This window comes from Hemiscyllium ocellatum, chromosome 3 (assembly GCF_020745735.1).
Source record: "Hemiscyllium ocellatum isolate sHemOce1 chromosome 3, sHemOce1.pat.X.cur, whole genome shotgun sequence".
NCBI classification, from domain to species: Eukaryota; Metazoa; Chordata; class Chondrichthyes; order Orectolobiformes; family Hemiscylliidae; genus Hemiscyllium; species Hemiscyllium ocellatum.
The window spans coordinates 10,400,111-10,416,297 of record NC_083403.1 but is presented as its reverse complement, the minus strand read 5'-3'; the positions used below and the strand labels follow the sequence as shown (position 1 = coordinate 10,416,297).

Sequence of the window (16,187 nt, the reverse complement as noted above, 5' to 3'; positions counted from 1 at the left end):
CATTAATGCTTTATCTTCATATATCTGCTGCCTTTGCATTTCTGTGAAACCCACCGATTAGAACTCCTACCCCAGTCCATTTGCTACTGAAAACCTAATTCATACTCTTGTCACTGCAAGATTTGACTTTACCATTGCTTTCCTATTCTTTGCATCCACAATCAATAAATTTCAAATAATCTATAATTCAGTCATCTGTATCTAATTTCATACCAATTCTCACTTCCCCATTTCCTGTCACTGCTGTCATATATTGGTCCCAATGCCTCAGAATTAAAATGTTCGTCATGGTTCGTTCCATTTATGGCTTTCCACTTCCCTCTCTCTATAACTGTTCCTTAAACCATCCTGCCTCCCTGATTTTCCTGTTGTTCTGACCCAGTGTTTTATGAGCCCTCTCTGTGTCATTACCTTTGCCTGCCAGTGTTAGCTATACCTGCTTGGTTTAGCTTCTAGTTCTGGAATTCTTGCCTCGAACGACTCCATCCTTCTCCTCCTTCCAATTTCCTTTGACTAAACTTTTGATTTTAGTAATTGTAATTTTGGAGTCTATATTCACTTTTTACTGGAGCTTCTTTGAATTGATCCATTTTTAATGATAAACCTGTACATGTGATATTTAATTTTCGGACCTGAATGTGGTTGCAAACGTCCATCTAAATACTCCCTGCTTTTTATCGTAAATAACCGGATAGCTCTTCAGAAATTCTGAAACTCAACTGTAACCTCCACTGATAAGCCAGCAAAGGTAACTAAATCCGCAAAACTTGAAATCAAATCTGTGGTATTTTATATAACATGGTCTCTTGTATAACATGGTCCTTTTGCCCATAAAGCTATCAGGGAATCAACATTCTAAGAGGTAATGCATCTTGTAGTTCAAGGTTGTTTGTTTTCTGTAGGGCTCACTTCTGGATCAAAAAGGAAATTTCACTTATGGAGGCAGAGCTTGCTTGAAAGTATTAAATGAATACTTTGAATTGGTCTTCACTAAGAAACACTGTCCAGATCATGGAAAGGGGTTTAGTTAAGACACTTGAAAAACTACGCTTAAAATTGAGAAGGAGATGGTATTAGATGGAGTTACTGTATTTGAAGTTGATAAGTCACCCGGACCAGATGAGCTACATCCAAGGATACTGAGGGAAGTAGTGGTGGAACAACTGACCATAATTTTCAATCTTACTTAGATTCAAGGGCTGTGAAAGAATAGTGAAGATTTGCAGAAATTACACCCTTGCTCATATAAGGATGTAAAGATAAGCCCAGCAAGTAAAATACTGTCCGTTTAACCAGTATGGAGAAGCTTTAAAAAATGATGATTTGGAACAAAATTAATAGTTAATTGGACAAATGTAGGTTAATCAAGATTAGGGAGTCTAAAACTAGAGGGCATTGGTTTAAGGTGAGAGGGGAAAGGATTTAAGGGAGACCTGAGGGCAATGTTTTCACACACTGGGTGGTGTGTATATGAAACAAGCTGCCAGAGAAAGTTTATATGACATAGGAATACAATTAGGCCATTCAGCCCATCGAGTCTGCTCCCCCATTCGATCATGGCTGATATACTCCTGACCCCCATTTTCCAGCCTTGTCTCCATATCCCTTCAACCTAATACCAATTAAAAATCTGTCAAACTCCTCCTTAAATTTATTCACTGTCCAGACATCCACCGCACTTTGGGGTAGTGAATTCTACAGATTCACAACCCTCTCTGGGAGAAGTAGTTTCTCCTCAACTCTGTTTTAGATTTGCTATCTCTTACCCAAAGACTATGACTGAAAATGTGTTGCTGGAAAAGCGCAGCAGGTCAGGCAGCATCCAAGAACAGGAGATTTGACGTTTCGGGCATAAGCCCTTCTTCAGGCTTATGCCCGAAACGTCAAATCTCCTGTTCCTTGGATGCTGCCTGACCTGCTGCGCTTTTCCAGCAACACATTTTCAGCTTTGATCTTCAGCATCTGCAGACCTCACTTTCTCCCCAAAGACTATGACCTCTTGTTGCCTCTTGAGGGGCATTCTAGGACATCTGTTTTATCCACACTTTTTATCATCTTGAATACATCAATTTGATCTCCCCTCATTTTTCTAAATTCCAGAGAGTATAGACCCAAACTGTTTAATCTCTCCTCATACGACAAATCTCTGGGATCACGACATCTTTCCTCAAATAAAGGGACCAAAACTGTGCATAATACTCCAGGTGCAGTCTCACCAATACCTTGTAAGTGGTAGTGGGTACAATTACAACATTTAAAAGATATTTGGGCAGGTACATGAATAAGAGGGTTAGAGATATATGGGCCAAATACAGGCAAATGGGGTTAGTTTACATCGGGAAACTATTCAGCATGGACGAAACTAGTCAGCTGGATTGAAGGGTCTGTTTTCATGCTGTACGATTCTCTAATAAGTCTATTTGACCAACTTGCTCGAAATCTTTTAAAAAGGTGGTGGTGAAGACTGATGTAGAGTATATGAAACATTTTTCTCTGTAAGCTGCATGGCTGCATAACCTCTGGGAAGCTCTGCACATGTCAACTGGTGTACTTTTAAATGGCTTCTGCTTCTGGAAGCTATGGTGTACAGATCTCTTGACGTCAATGCAGCAGCAAAACAAATGGAGCGAATGTTGAAATGGACTTCCAAAATGTACTTGATACAGTCCTACACAATAGACTCATGAATGAAGTTTAGCTCGTGGGAGACACACACAAAATTAGCTGAGCAAGTAATGAAGAGTAAAGAAGAAGAATTAATGGCTAATGGATGTTTTTGGGGCTGGAGGAAAACTTGTAGTGGAGTCAGTGTTGGGGCCTTTTCAATTCCTTTGCATGTCAATGACCTAGAATTTTGTATATAGTTACATAGTTTCAAAGTTCATTGATGATACAAACCTTGGAAGTATTATGAACTGCATGGAGAATCTTCTGAAGCTTCAAAAGGACATGGATATGTTTGTAGAATGGGCTAATGAGTGTCAGATAAAATTTTAATCCGGATAATTGTATAGTGATACATTTTTATGGAACAATGCAGAGGAGCAGTACGAAATATAGGGCACAATTCTAAAAGGACTAGAGGAACCTAGGGCTACATGTACTGAAATCATTGAAGGTGGCAGGACAGATCGAAAAATTAGTTCTTAAAATACAGGGGATTGGCTTTATAAATAGGGACACAGCATACAAAGACAGGGAAATTAAGGTAACCCTTTACAGACTATTTGCTTGATCTCAGCTGGAGTATTGCCAGTATTCTGGACACCACACTTAAGGATGGATACGAAGGCATTATGGAGAATTCAAAATGAAAATCATGAGAAAGGGTTTAGGGATGAGAGAATTTAGTTGCACAGATTGGAGAAATTGGAACTGTTCTTGGAGAAGAAGAAAAATCAAAAGCATTTGATAGTTGTATTCAAAATTGAGGAGCTTGGACTAAGTATTTGTGGGGGATGCTGTTCCCATTCTTGGAAGAATTGAGATAACAAGCACACAGGTATAAGGTGATTGGCAAAATTAACAATGATAATATGAAGGTTTTTTTATGCAGCAAGTGATTAGGATAAGGAATGTACTGTCTGTGAGTAAAGATGAGGCAGGTTCAATCATAATTTTCAAATGAGATTTGAATTATTATCTGAAAAGAAAATCAGGGTTATGGGAAAAGATGCGCTGAATGACCTGTGCCGTAACTAATTTGTGATTTCGTGATTTTCTTTCCTAGGTGGGTATTTGCACACAGGTAGCTCTGGGAATGGAATACCTGTCAAACCATCGCTTTGTTCATAAGGACTTGGCTGCTCGGAATTGCCTGATCAGTGCCCAAAGACAGGTGAAAGTAGCAGCACTTGGGCTGCGCAAGGATGTCTACAATAGGTAAGTGAAGTAGCTTGTCCCAGTGATGACACTTTTGTTTATAGCTGTGACAACAACTTCAATGAAAATATCCTTCTACCAGTATTAAAGTCAGGAATTACAGCATTCCCATAACTCACCTAGATCGCACCTTTTTCTTATATTCATAGGATATGGACATTGCTGGCATTTATTACTGTCCCTAATTGCCTAGAGGGTAGTTAAGAGTCAATCTCATTGCGGTTGGATTGGAATCTCATGTAGGCCAGACTAGGAAAGGATGGCAAATTTTCTCCCCGAAGGACTGTTAATTCCAGGTTTTTAATTGAATCAAAATTCCATCACTTGCCACAAAAGGATTCAAACCCGGGTCCCCAGATCACTACTAGGTTTACTGGATTAATAATAGGACTAATACCACTAGGCCATTCGCCTCCCTTCATTAAGTAATTACTCATAGGGTTATTTAGACTGTCCAGCTACACAGATGTAAGCCAATTGGTTGCTGAAATCCCTAATCTCTATTAAATGGCTTCAGTTTCTCATTGCAACCAAAAAAGGCACTCATCCATACCATGGAAATAAATCAAACTTAAAAACTTGGAACAAGACTGGCCTGTCCCCAGTTACTTCACGAATGTAGTAGGTGGTCTTAAATGTATACAGTTCTGCGGTAGTAACTGTACTCCCTCAATGAAATTCCAGAAAATTGATCCAGCATTTTTGGTTCCCTTACTTGAGGACTGATGTTGTTGTATTGCAGGCATTCGTTAGATTAAATCCAGAGATGAGAGGCGTGTCTTATCAAGAGAGATTAAATTGATTTAGGCATTTACTCCTTGGAGTTTAGAAGGACGAGAGGAGATTTAATTGAGGTATATAAGGTGAAAAAGGCGATTAACAAAGTTGAGGTAGGAAGGGTGTTTCCTTGCGTGAGGTAATCTAGATGAAAGGTCACAGTTTTAAATTGAGGGCTAACAGATTTAAATCTGAGATGAAGAGAAATTACCTCTCAAAAGTCGTGAATCTGTGCAATTCACTATCCGAATGTGTGGTAGTTGCCGGGACATTGAATAAATTTAAGAAGATTTTTAATTAGTAATGGATTGAAGGGTTAGAGACCAGGGCAACAAAATGAAGTTGAGGCCAATGTAAGATCAGCCATGACTCTGTTAAATGGCAGAGTGGGCTCAGAGCTGAATTGTCTATTTCTTGCAGTGTGGAGGAAGCAATTTCATCTGCTAAACATGAGTCATCTTGTGAGAATACCATCACCTCCAAACTTCTGTCCATTTAACACGGGCGCATTTTACTAATCTTTCAATGCTACATCAGAACAAAACAACTAGGAGCAAGAAATCTTGTTGCTTCATCAGGATGCTTCATATCAGGATGCAGTTAAAAGATCATGTTTTTGGAACATTGATATCTGTTTTGTAGGCTTTGTAACTGTCTCATGCATAGCAATAGAAATGAATAAGCGAATAATTAAATTTTTGTGTTATGTTGGTTGAGCTGAAGAATTTTGGTCATCACATAAGGAGAACTCTCTATTCCTCTTCCATTCCTTTATGGGATGTGCACATCACTGGCGAGGCCTATATTTGCCTACACTGAATTACTGTTAAACTAAGTGGCTTGTTACACCATTCCAGAAGACAAAAAAAAAAGTCAACCACATTGCTTTGCTTTGGATCTGGAGTCTCAGGTAGGGCAGATCATTTAACAATTTCAGGTACCTTCCCTAAAGGACATTAGTGAACGGAATGTTTTTTTGTAGCAGTGACAGCTTCATGATCTAGCTTTCAATTCCATATTTTATTGAAAATCCATATCCCCAGTGGATTAACGTGGCTCTGTGGGTTACAAGTGACATTTGCTATGCTGCTGTCTGCTCTATAGAGCCATGGGATCTTATACATCGCTCCAAAAAGAGACACAAGTCAATTTTTGCTGTAACACTGGGAAAAAAACCTATTTCTGATAACCTAGACTGAACTCAGTTCTACATTATATGCTAAATTCCTGGAATGGGACTTGAACCCACTACCTTCATGCTCAAAGCTGAGTACGACAACTGATATAAACCAATGCACACTTTTCTAGGTACCAACAAAGAATTATTCTGAGACTTGATCTGGTGCAATGTTTTCTGATTATTGAGTAAAGAAAAAAAAATCAACAAGTCTATTATTTTTGTAATTATGTTGTAATGTTTTTAAACAAAATATTAATACATTGTGCTGGTACTCTGACGTGCAGACTGATCATAATGTCACATCGCTTGTGGAAAAACCACAGAAACCCTCTGTCAGCCCTTTTAGGTGATGGCCATGTGATTAATTTAACAGCTTAGCTCTTACTGAGGGAACCTTTCTTATAGAAAATATGATGCTAGAAGGTGTGAATATGTTTCCTGCAGCAGGTTTGCAATTCCATCTACTAATTCTTTGGCAATGCGTATATTTCATACTACTTTGAAACAATTCTCAACTACTTAAAATTACATTTTCAAATGTAACTATTTATTACAATTACTGATACTTTCTTTCCAAGCAGCAGTAAATAGAGCAGCTATATTCTATGTAGCTTGCATTCCAACCATATGAGGATGTGCTGGATAAGGTATATTGTGACTTCTGTTTGAGATAGATATTGTTCAATCCATTTTAGGCTTCATCTGGGTGGACTGGTTTTACACCTTGGACTTGTGGTTCAAAACATTGATTTTTTTTTCTTGATGCATTGCTCATTTTGAATATTGTAAATTTTGGATGCCAGGATTAAAGGGATTGACATTGATGAGCTGAGAGGCCTTTTAAAAATCCCTAACTTGTTTTATGCAAAACTACAGTTCAGTTTGCTGGAGGAAAAGCATATTATTTGGATCTGGAATATAATATTTCTAAACATTTATTCACAGAATGTACTTGTTGCTGGCTAGCCCTCTATTTATTGCTCGTTCCTGGTTTCCGTCGAGAAGACAGCGAAAAGCTGTCATCTTAAATCTCTGTGTCCTTCTGGTGCAGGTATACCTTCAGCATTCTGGGGTAGAGAGTTACCATGAGATTAGGAAGGGAGTTCCAGGATTTGACCCAGCGACCATGAAAGAACACCAATGTAGGTCCAAATCAGGATGTGAATGGCTGGGAGGGCACGTCCTCTTTCTAGGTAGAAGAGGTTTTAGATTTGAAAGATGCTATTTAAGGAGCTTATAAGTTAATTATTCTGACGCATTTTATGGATGGTAGATACACTAATCACTTTGGTGATCAATGTTAACGGTGTGAACTAATACCCAACAAGCTGGTTGTATTGTCCCAGATGCTGTCAATGGATCTGCATTCATCCGCCCAAATGGGAAGTACTCTGACTAGTGCCTTGTAGATGGTAAACAGGGGAATCAGGAGGTACATTCGTTGGATTTTAGTGATATTTCTTCAAGAGCACTGTGTAAGGTTTTGGTTGCTTTTCTATTGGGAAAAAAATTGAGAGGATTCAGAAAAGATTTACCAGGGTGTTTCTGGGACTGGAAGGTTTGAGGTGTAAAGATAGGCTGGGACATTTTTCACTGGAGCATAAGAGGTTGAGCGGTGACCTTCTAGATGTTTATGAAATTGTGAGGGGTGTAGATAAGGTGAGGAGCAAGAGATTTTTTTAACCTAAGGTTGGGAGTTCAAAACTAGGGGGCATATCTTTAAGGTGAGAGGAGAAAATTTAAAAAGGGCATTTTTTTACGCACTGAGTGGTTCGTGTGTGGAATGAACTTGTAGAGAAAGTGGTGGATGCAGGTACAGTTACAACATTTAAAAGACATTTGGATCATTACATGAATAAGAAATGTTTGGAAGGCTATGAGTCAAATGCAGGCAAGTGGGATTAGTTTGGTTTGGGAACATGGTGGGGACTAGTTGGACCAAAGGGTCTATTTCCATGCTTTATGATTGTATGACCTGCAGTTTTAGCCACTCTATTTAATAGCCAGTCTCATTCAGTTTCTGGTTAATGGTAACCTGTAGCATGTTGGTAGTGGGAGATTTAGTGATGGTGATGCCATTGAATGTCAAGTGATAATGATAATATTCTCTTGTGGCACTTGTGTGGTGCAAATATTACTTGCCATTTGTCAGCCCAAAACTGGGTATTGTCTAAATCTTAATGCATTTGGAATGGACTTCAATTGATATAAACAGTCCTGTGCCACTGTGAGGGGAGAACTGTGCTGTTATGGATACTGTTCTTCCCTCATAAAATATTCCCAATTCATTGTGTTACTTGTCCACATAACTAAATACTAAGAAGTTCAACAAATGAAGTGCTTTGAGGTTGCTGGGAACTTTCTAACAGCAAGTTTTTTAAATCAAAAAATATGCTTTAATGTTCTACTTTTTATTCACTAGTGAGTATTACCATTTCCATCAAGCATGGATTCCACTTCGTTGGATGCCTGCTGAGGCTATATTTGAGGATGACTTCTCCACCAAATCAGATGTTTGGTCCTTTGGAGTTCTGATGTGGGAGGTGTTTTCCGAAGGGGAATTGCCATTTTTCAGACTCGGCGATGACGAAGTCTTGACAGGTATTGAAGTTGGTTTTATTGTTCCTGTACTTTTGTAGTCAAGTACAACCTGAGTGCAACTGATACTAAATAAGAACATCAGAAACGTTTTGAATCCATATTAACTATTTAACCTGAGGCATGTGTAAATTAAGTATAACTTGAATTTAAACTTCATGTGTATGTATCTAAGAATACACTAAACATAAGAAACTGAAAATCAATAGGCCAATTATGGCTGGGAGAGAGAAATCTTTTTTATAATTCATGCGTGGGTTGAGGGCATCAGTAGCTAGGTCAGCATTAATTGCCCAGAGTGCAGTTAAGAGTCAACCACATTGTTCTGGGTCTAGAGTCATATTGAAGGCCAGACCAGGTAGGGGTGCTAGTTTCCTTCCTTAAACAAAATCAGTGAACCAGATGGGTTTTTCTGACAATCAACATTGGATTCATGGTGATCATTAGACTCTTTAATTCCAGAATTTTTTTATTGAATTCAAATTCTACCATCTACCATGGTGGGATTCAAACCCAGGTCCCCAGACCATTACCTGCAGTTTCTGGATTAATAATAAAGTGATAATACTACTTGGCCATCACCATCCTATAATCTGATTACTATCTATTGTGATGAAATGTGATCTTGTATATCAGTTTCAGAGTTTGGATTTCAAACTAGTGGCATGTAGATGTTGGTTATTTCTGTGAAGGATTGGAAGGAAAAAAAACCAAGTGATGGTTTATTCTGTGAAGTTTCTGCTTTTGGTTTGCAATAGGGAAGGATTGATTTTTAACTTGGGAAAACTGGAAGATTTGAAAACTTCTAGGGCAGTTTTGGAGGAGAACCAACTGGGGTCAGAAGGAAAATATAATTGCTTTCAGACCAGGAGTGTTTGGTTGGAAATCTGTGGATTAATAAAATCTGAGAAAATCTAACCTTTCAGTTTCATGAGTATTCATGTAAAAATATCTTAATAGCAACACTGTTTAAACATCTGATTTGTTATTTTAAATCATTGCAGTTTTCGTGCCCATTTATTATACAGCTGTTTATTCTACATGTAGATCTCATTCTTTTTGCATGTTATAGAATCGCCTGATATCGGTCTTAAAACTTTGCCAGTTTCAGCCTGGGGACACTAGTTATAATCATCATCTCTGGCGTTTTTCTAACTTCGAGCCCCTCAGTATATCCCCATGTGATAAGATAGAATGGTGGTTCTGATTGGCTTAAGCCTACAAGGGATGAACTTAGATTTCTCCAGTTTCCTCATTTCCCCTCCCCCCCACCTTGTCTTAGTCAAATCCCTCGAACTCAGCACCGCCTTCCTAACCTGCAATCTTCTTCCTGACCTCTCCGCCCCCACCCCCACTCCGGCCTATCACCCTCACCTTCACCTCCTCCCACCTACCGCATTTCCAACGCCCCTCCCCCAAGTCCCTCCTCCCTACCTTTTATCTTAGCCTGCTGGACACACTTTCCTCATTACTGAAGAAGGGTTCATGCCCGAAATGTCGACTCTCCTGCTCCTTGGATGCTGCCTGACCTGCTGTGCTTTTCCAGCAACACATTTTTAGCTCTGATCTTCAGCATCTGCAGTCCTCACTTTCACCTTCAGCCTACTTTGCCTAACCCCTATATTTGGTGGAACTATTAATGAAAAGGACAAAGATGGACCAAGAGATAACATTTTCATTTGGATTAATGACAACTTTAAGCCAAATTGTGATTTGGCAAAAGTGGACTGGAAATAACCATTTGACAATAGATCAGTCAGAACAATGGAGAAAAAAATGAAGATTCAGAACAAATATGCTCCCTCAAGGAATCAGGATGAAACTCTGGAGTCCATTGAAAGGACCATGTGGAGCAGGTTAGGCAAAAAGGGAAGCTCATGTTTTATACTGAGATGGAATTTAACTGATTGTGGCAAAACAGAGACATTGTAAAATTCAAGGTAGTTCAAGGGGAAGCTCTACACAGGTTGGAGTCATGCCTACAATAAATTAAGATGATTTGGTTGTGGGAGCTCATTCATTTAATTTAGTGTTAGGACTTTTCTGCTGGAGAACCTCAGGTAGTGTCCTAGGCCCAGAAGTCTTCAGCTGCTTCATCAATCATCTTCTCTCCATCATGAGGTCAGAAATGGGACTGTGCAATCATCAGTGAACAATGTTCCACTAACAACAATTCAGATATTGAAACAATCTGTGCCCACGTGCTGCAGGACTTGGACAACAATCAGACCTTGTCTAATTAAGTGGCAAATTATAGTCACACCCTAATAGTGACATGTAAAGACTGTCCAAAATTAGAGAATCTAACTATAGACCTTGAAATTATACCAATAAATCAGTATACTAGAGATGCCATTACCCAGAACTTAACTGGACCACTACGTAAATCCTGAAGTCACAAAAGTTACTGAAGAAGCTTGACACCATCCAGGGCAAAGCAACTAACTTGATTGGCATCTAATCCACCATCTTAAGCACCGACTCCCACCACCACTAATACTGTGGTAGCAATGTTTGTAATCTACAATGCACATTGCACCAACTCACTTAGGCCCTTTTGACAGCATCTATCACCTAGAAGGACAAAAGCAGAACGTGACCACCTGCAAATTCCCTCCAAGGCACATACCATCCTGACATGGAAGTATATCATTGCTCCTTCACTGTCTCTGGGTCAAAATTCTGGATCTCTCTTCCTAACAGCACTGAAAGTGTACTTACACCATGGGAACTGTAGCAGTTCCACAAGGCAGCTCATCACCACTTTCACAAGGCCAGTTAGGGTTGAGCATTGAATGCTAGCCCAGCCAGTAATACCCACATCCCTGAAAGAATACTAAAAGATGGATACAATAAAACATAACAATGAAATATTTAACATGTCCAGCAACATACGTGGAAGAGATGCAGAGTTGATATTTCAGGTCAATGTGTAAACTTGGGATGTAGACTTCTGTAATTGTTTTTGAACTGAATGGCTTGCTGGATTATTTCAGGGTTGTTTAAGGTCAACCACTTTTGAATGACTCTAGGCCATACCAGATAAGGAGGACAGAAATAAAAACAGAAACTCAGCAGGTCTGGCAGCATCTGTAGATAGAAAGCAGAGTTAATGTTTTGGATCCAGTGACTCTTCTTCAAAACTGATCGTAGCTCGGAAAAGGTTGGTATATATGTTGAAGATTGGGTCGGGGGAGGGGGTAGGAGTAAATGATAGGTGGAAATGGAACCCAGAGAGACAGAACAACAGTTGGGCAGACAAAGTAACGGTCAGCCCAGGAGAACAAATAGTTGCTAATTGGGACCATTAATGGCTGATAATGGGTTGTTTGTGGTAGAAGCCCGTGTGATGGCAGGACCTGCTGAGTAGCTTTGGGGTAAGGAAATAGAAAAAGGTACTCAAGCCAATTTTTAAAAAATTCATTCACAGGTAGGGCAGCCTATTGCCTATTCGTAATTGCCCAAAGTCAAAGTCACACGACATCAGGTTAATGTCCAACAGGTTTATTTGAAATCACAAGGTTTTGGAGCGCTGATACTTCATCACCTCCACCAAATAAACCTGTTGGACTATAATCTGGTGTTTTGTGACTTCTGACTTAGTCCACCTCAGTCCAGCAGTGGCACTTCCTCATCATAACTTCCCAGAAGGCAAGTTAAGAGTTTTAAGAGTCAATCACATTACTATGGGTTTCGAGTCACAAGTTTGGAGACCTTGGATAGTGAGGAGCGAGGTAGCAAATAGGCAGGTGTTAAACCTTCTGTGATTGAAAGGGAAGGAGTATTGGAAGTGGAGGGGTGGACCGGGGAGTCTCAGAGGGAAAGCTCCTTCTGGGAGGCTGACAAAGGAGGGGAGAGAAGTAGTGTCTGGATTGGCAGAATGACAGCTATTTTTTTTAGATTAGACTTACAGTGTGGAAACAGGCCCTTCGGCCCAACAAGTCCACACCGACCTGCCGAAGCGCAACCCATTTCTGTGGATGATAGGGCCCCCTCATCCACACCTATCACTGTTATGATAGTGATGAGAATGGTGACAAATTTGCTTCCTGAAAATCCACAAGTAAATCAGATGTTTGTATAACATCTTTTTATAACAAGCAACTTTTTGTTTTAATCCAAATTTATAAATTGAGTTTAAATTTCACCAACAGTCACAGTAGAATTTGAGACCCTCTCCCCAGTGGTTTTGCATGGACCTCTTGTGCTGTAAAGTTTTGATTGAGAATTTTCTACACTTCTGTTTATATCTGTTATTTCTTGGTGACTAGTACTGGACACAGTATCCAACATGCAGTCTGACTGGAATAGCATGCTGTTTAATTATTCAGTCCCCAACCTGTAGTCACTGTTATTAAGTACCTTATTACATTTAGTCATCTGTACTATTTGAACATGTTTAGTGTCAACTTTCAGGAGTCAACCTATTCCTGAAATTAAAACAAAAACAAAAGCATGAAATACTCATCAGGTCAGGTAGCATCAGTTAACTTGGAGGGAACAGTTAACTTTTTAGGTTGATAATCTCTTTCAGAAATGATGGTAAACAGATATGTAGGAGTTATTAGGTCAGTTGCATTTGTGACTAATGCAACCACTAGATGGCTCACTGTACACGTGCATAAATTTGGAATGTGCTTTTAACATGCATTCAGGGCAAAGTGCCATTTATCAAACAAATCACCTGTTACCAAATATGATGCACAAATAACTTCAATAAGGGAATCCAGTCAACATGAATAATTCCTGGTAAGATCTGTAAACAAACAAATCAGCATCATACTGTCTGACAGATGAAGTAACAGTGCTGTGAAACATCAAACAGTGCGATAACCTGAAATGAATACCCTTAATATTTGCAAATCCAAATACTAATGCGTCCCTTACTGTGCTGTGGCTTTCTATGTTTTATCAGTCACCATGGCTACAGTTATGATCAGCTGTTGCAAATGCTAGATAAGTCCGATCCAAATGAAACCTACCTCCCGTCTTTAATTTTTCAGTTGGTTACCAGGGTGGCTAGTGCGTGAAACATATTCACACGAGGCTGCTAATGTTCGTTAACACCATAAGTGAAATATACAAAAGCAAAAGAAAATGAAGCTATATGTCGAACAATTGGAAACATCTCAACAGAAGCAGCAAAACAAAGTTCCAACTGATTTCCCAAAACTATCATTTACAAATACTCAACTCCAGAGAAATATTACTCCTATCTCAACTCCTTAATTTCTCACAGAATTGACTCTTCCCCTGTTTCTTTTCTTTGGACTGTTGAGACAGTTTTATAATTCCTTTCTGGCCTACAGGCATGAACCTCCAACAATTCTGTTGGCCTAAACTTTTTCACTTCTGACAACATAAAAGCCTCAATACAAGCTTGACTGCATTGGAAGTTCCACAAACTAAAAACACTTTGAGCATCATGCCATTCTTTGCCTTTTTGCCATAACCTTACGCATCGTTTCTGTGTAAATAGTCGCATGGTGGCTCAGTGGTTAGCACTGCTGCCTCATAGCGCTAGGGAGCTGGGTTTGATTCTAGCCTCTGATGACTGTGTTTATGTGGAGTTTGCACATTCTTCCCGTGTCTGTGTGGGTTTCCTCCAGGTGCTCCGGTTTCCTCCCACAATCCAAAGATGTGCATGTCAGGTGATTTGGCCATGCTAAATTGCCCATAGTGTAAGGTACATTAGTCAGGGGTAAATGTAGGGGAATGGGTCTGGGTGGATTACTCTTTGGGAGAAGGCAGTGTGAACTTGGGGAATTTAATCTCTTAATTTAATTGGAGAATTATTTTGAATATCTCAATTGAACCTGCCTCCACCACACCTCGAAGCAATGCATTTGAGACCCAAACAATTCATCTACCATTTTGCATTATGTTTACTTCTTCAAATTTGTGCCTTTTCCGTTTTAATCCTATCAGATTATCATTCTCAGCTACTTCTCTCAATGTAGAAAATGTGTGTGTCAAAATGCCTTCTAATTAATGGGCTTCCACCAAGTATTAAAAATTCTGTGTGCAACTGTGCAGTTGATCAAAGCAGGTATTTTTGAATACTGCCAACCTATCCACTGTTGGGGGCACACAGTATTTAAACCAGCAGAAATGGGCAGTGGGCAAGAAGAAGAAAGAAGGGGCCACAATAGTTTCGAGGCCAGGAGAGAGTAAAAATCAAAATATTTGATTATGCAACAAAGAGAATGGTCATCGATATCATAAAGAAACAAAGATTCTGTACAAATAAGGCATGACTTGCTACACAAAAAAAGAGTTCCACGAGGGACAAAGAAGGGTCTGTAGATTGTGAAGGAGCAAAAATGGCCTTTGCAGTGATATGTACTTGTCAGATGTGGGAGAGTAAAGGGTTACTGTGGATTATATCTGCCATAAATGCTGTTGGATACGAATCTTATCAGATCGAGTGGATTGGTTGGCGAGACGGATAGAAGCGATGAGGAATTTGCAACAGCAACAGTATGTGATGGATGGCAGTTATAGGAAGGGGGGGGTGCGGGTGTGGTCTCAGATGCAGTCACATAGATGGGTTAACTCCAGGAAGGGTAAGAGAGGTCGGCACCTAGGGCAGGAGTCTTTTGTGGATATACCCATTTCAAACAGGTATGCTGTTTTGGAAAATGTAGGGGGTAACACGAACAGCCAAGTTTCTGGTATTGAGACTGGCTCTAATGCAACGAGGGGTACATCGGGTTCCAAGAGATCAATTTTGTCAGGGGATTCTGTAGTCCGAGGTACAGACAGACGTTTTTGTGGCCAGCAGCGAAAAAGCAGAATGGTATGTTACTTCCCTGGTGCCAGGATCAAGGATGCCTCAGAGAGGGTGCAGAATGTTCTCACGGGAGAGAGGGGCCAGCAAGAGGTCATTGTCCACATTGAAACCAACGATCTAGAAAAGGAAAAAGTTGAGATTCTGAAGGGAAATTACAGGGAGTTAGGCAGAAATTTAAAAAGGAAGTCCTCAAGGGTAGTAATATCTGGATTACTCCCAGTGCTACGAGCTAGTGAGGGCAGGATTAGGAGGATAGAGCAGATGAATGCATAGCTGAGGAGCTGGTGTATGGGAGAAGGATTCACATTTTTGGATCATTGGAATCTCTTTTGGGATAGAAGTGACCTGTACAAGAAGGACGGATTGCACCTAAATTGGAAGGGGACTAATATACTGGCAGGGAAATTTCCTCAAACTGCTTGGGAGGATTTAAACTAGTAAGGTGGAGTGGGTGGGACCCAGGGAAATAGTGAGGAAAGAGATCTGTTGAGAACAGAAGTGAATCAAACAGTCAGGGCAGGCAGGGACAAGGTAGGACTAATAAATTAATCTGCATTTATTTTAATGCAAGGAGCCTAACAGGGAAGGCAGGTGAATTCAGGGCATGGTTAGGAACATGGGACTGGGATATCATAGCAATTACAGAAACATGGCTCAGGGATGGGCAGGACTGGCAGCTTAATGTTTCAGGATACAAATGCTACAGGAAGTATAGAAAGGGAGGCAAGAGAGGAGAGGGAGTGGCATTTTTGATAACGGATAACATTACAGCTGTGCTGAGGGAGGATATTCCCGGAAATACATTCAGGGAAGTTATTTGGGTGGAACTGAGAAATAAGAAAGGGATGATCACCTTATTGGGATTGTATTATAGACCTCCAAATAGTCAAAGGGAAATTGATAAACAAACTTGTAAGGAGATCTCAGCTGTCTGTAAGAATAATAGGGTAGTTATGG

General features: G+C 39.9%; 1 protein-coding gene across 3 annotated transcripts in view; it reads left to right on the top strand.

Moving 5' to 3' along the window:
- The window catches only part of LOC132830470 (inactive tyrosine-protein kinase 7-like), a 261,952-nt gene that overhangs the window by 238,199 nt on the left and 7,566 nt on the right, over positions 1–16,187 (top strand). For all 3 annotated transcript variants that reach the window (XM_060848217.1, XM_060848226.1, XM_060848235.1), the window contains 2 exons: positions 3,731–3,882; positions 8,262–8,440. In XM_060848217.1, the coding sequence (XP_060704200.1) occupies positions 3,731–3,882; positions 8,262–8,440 (331 nt within the window). The remainder of the gene's footprint in view (positions 1–3,730; positions 3,883–8,261; positions 8,441–16,187) is intronic.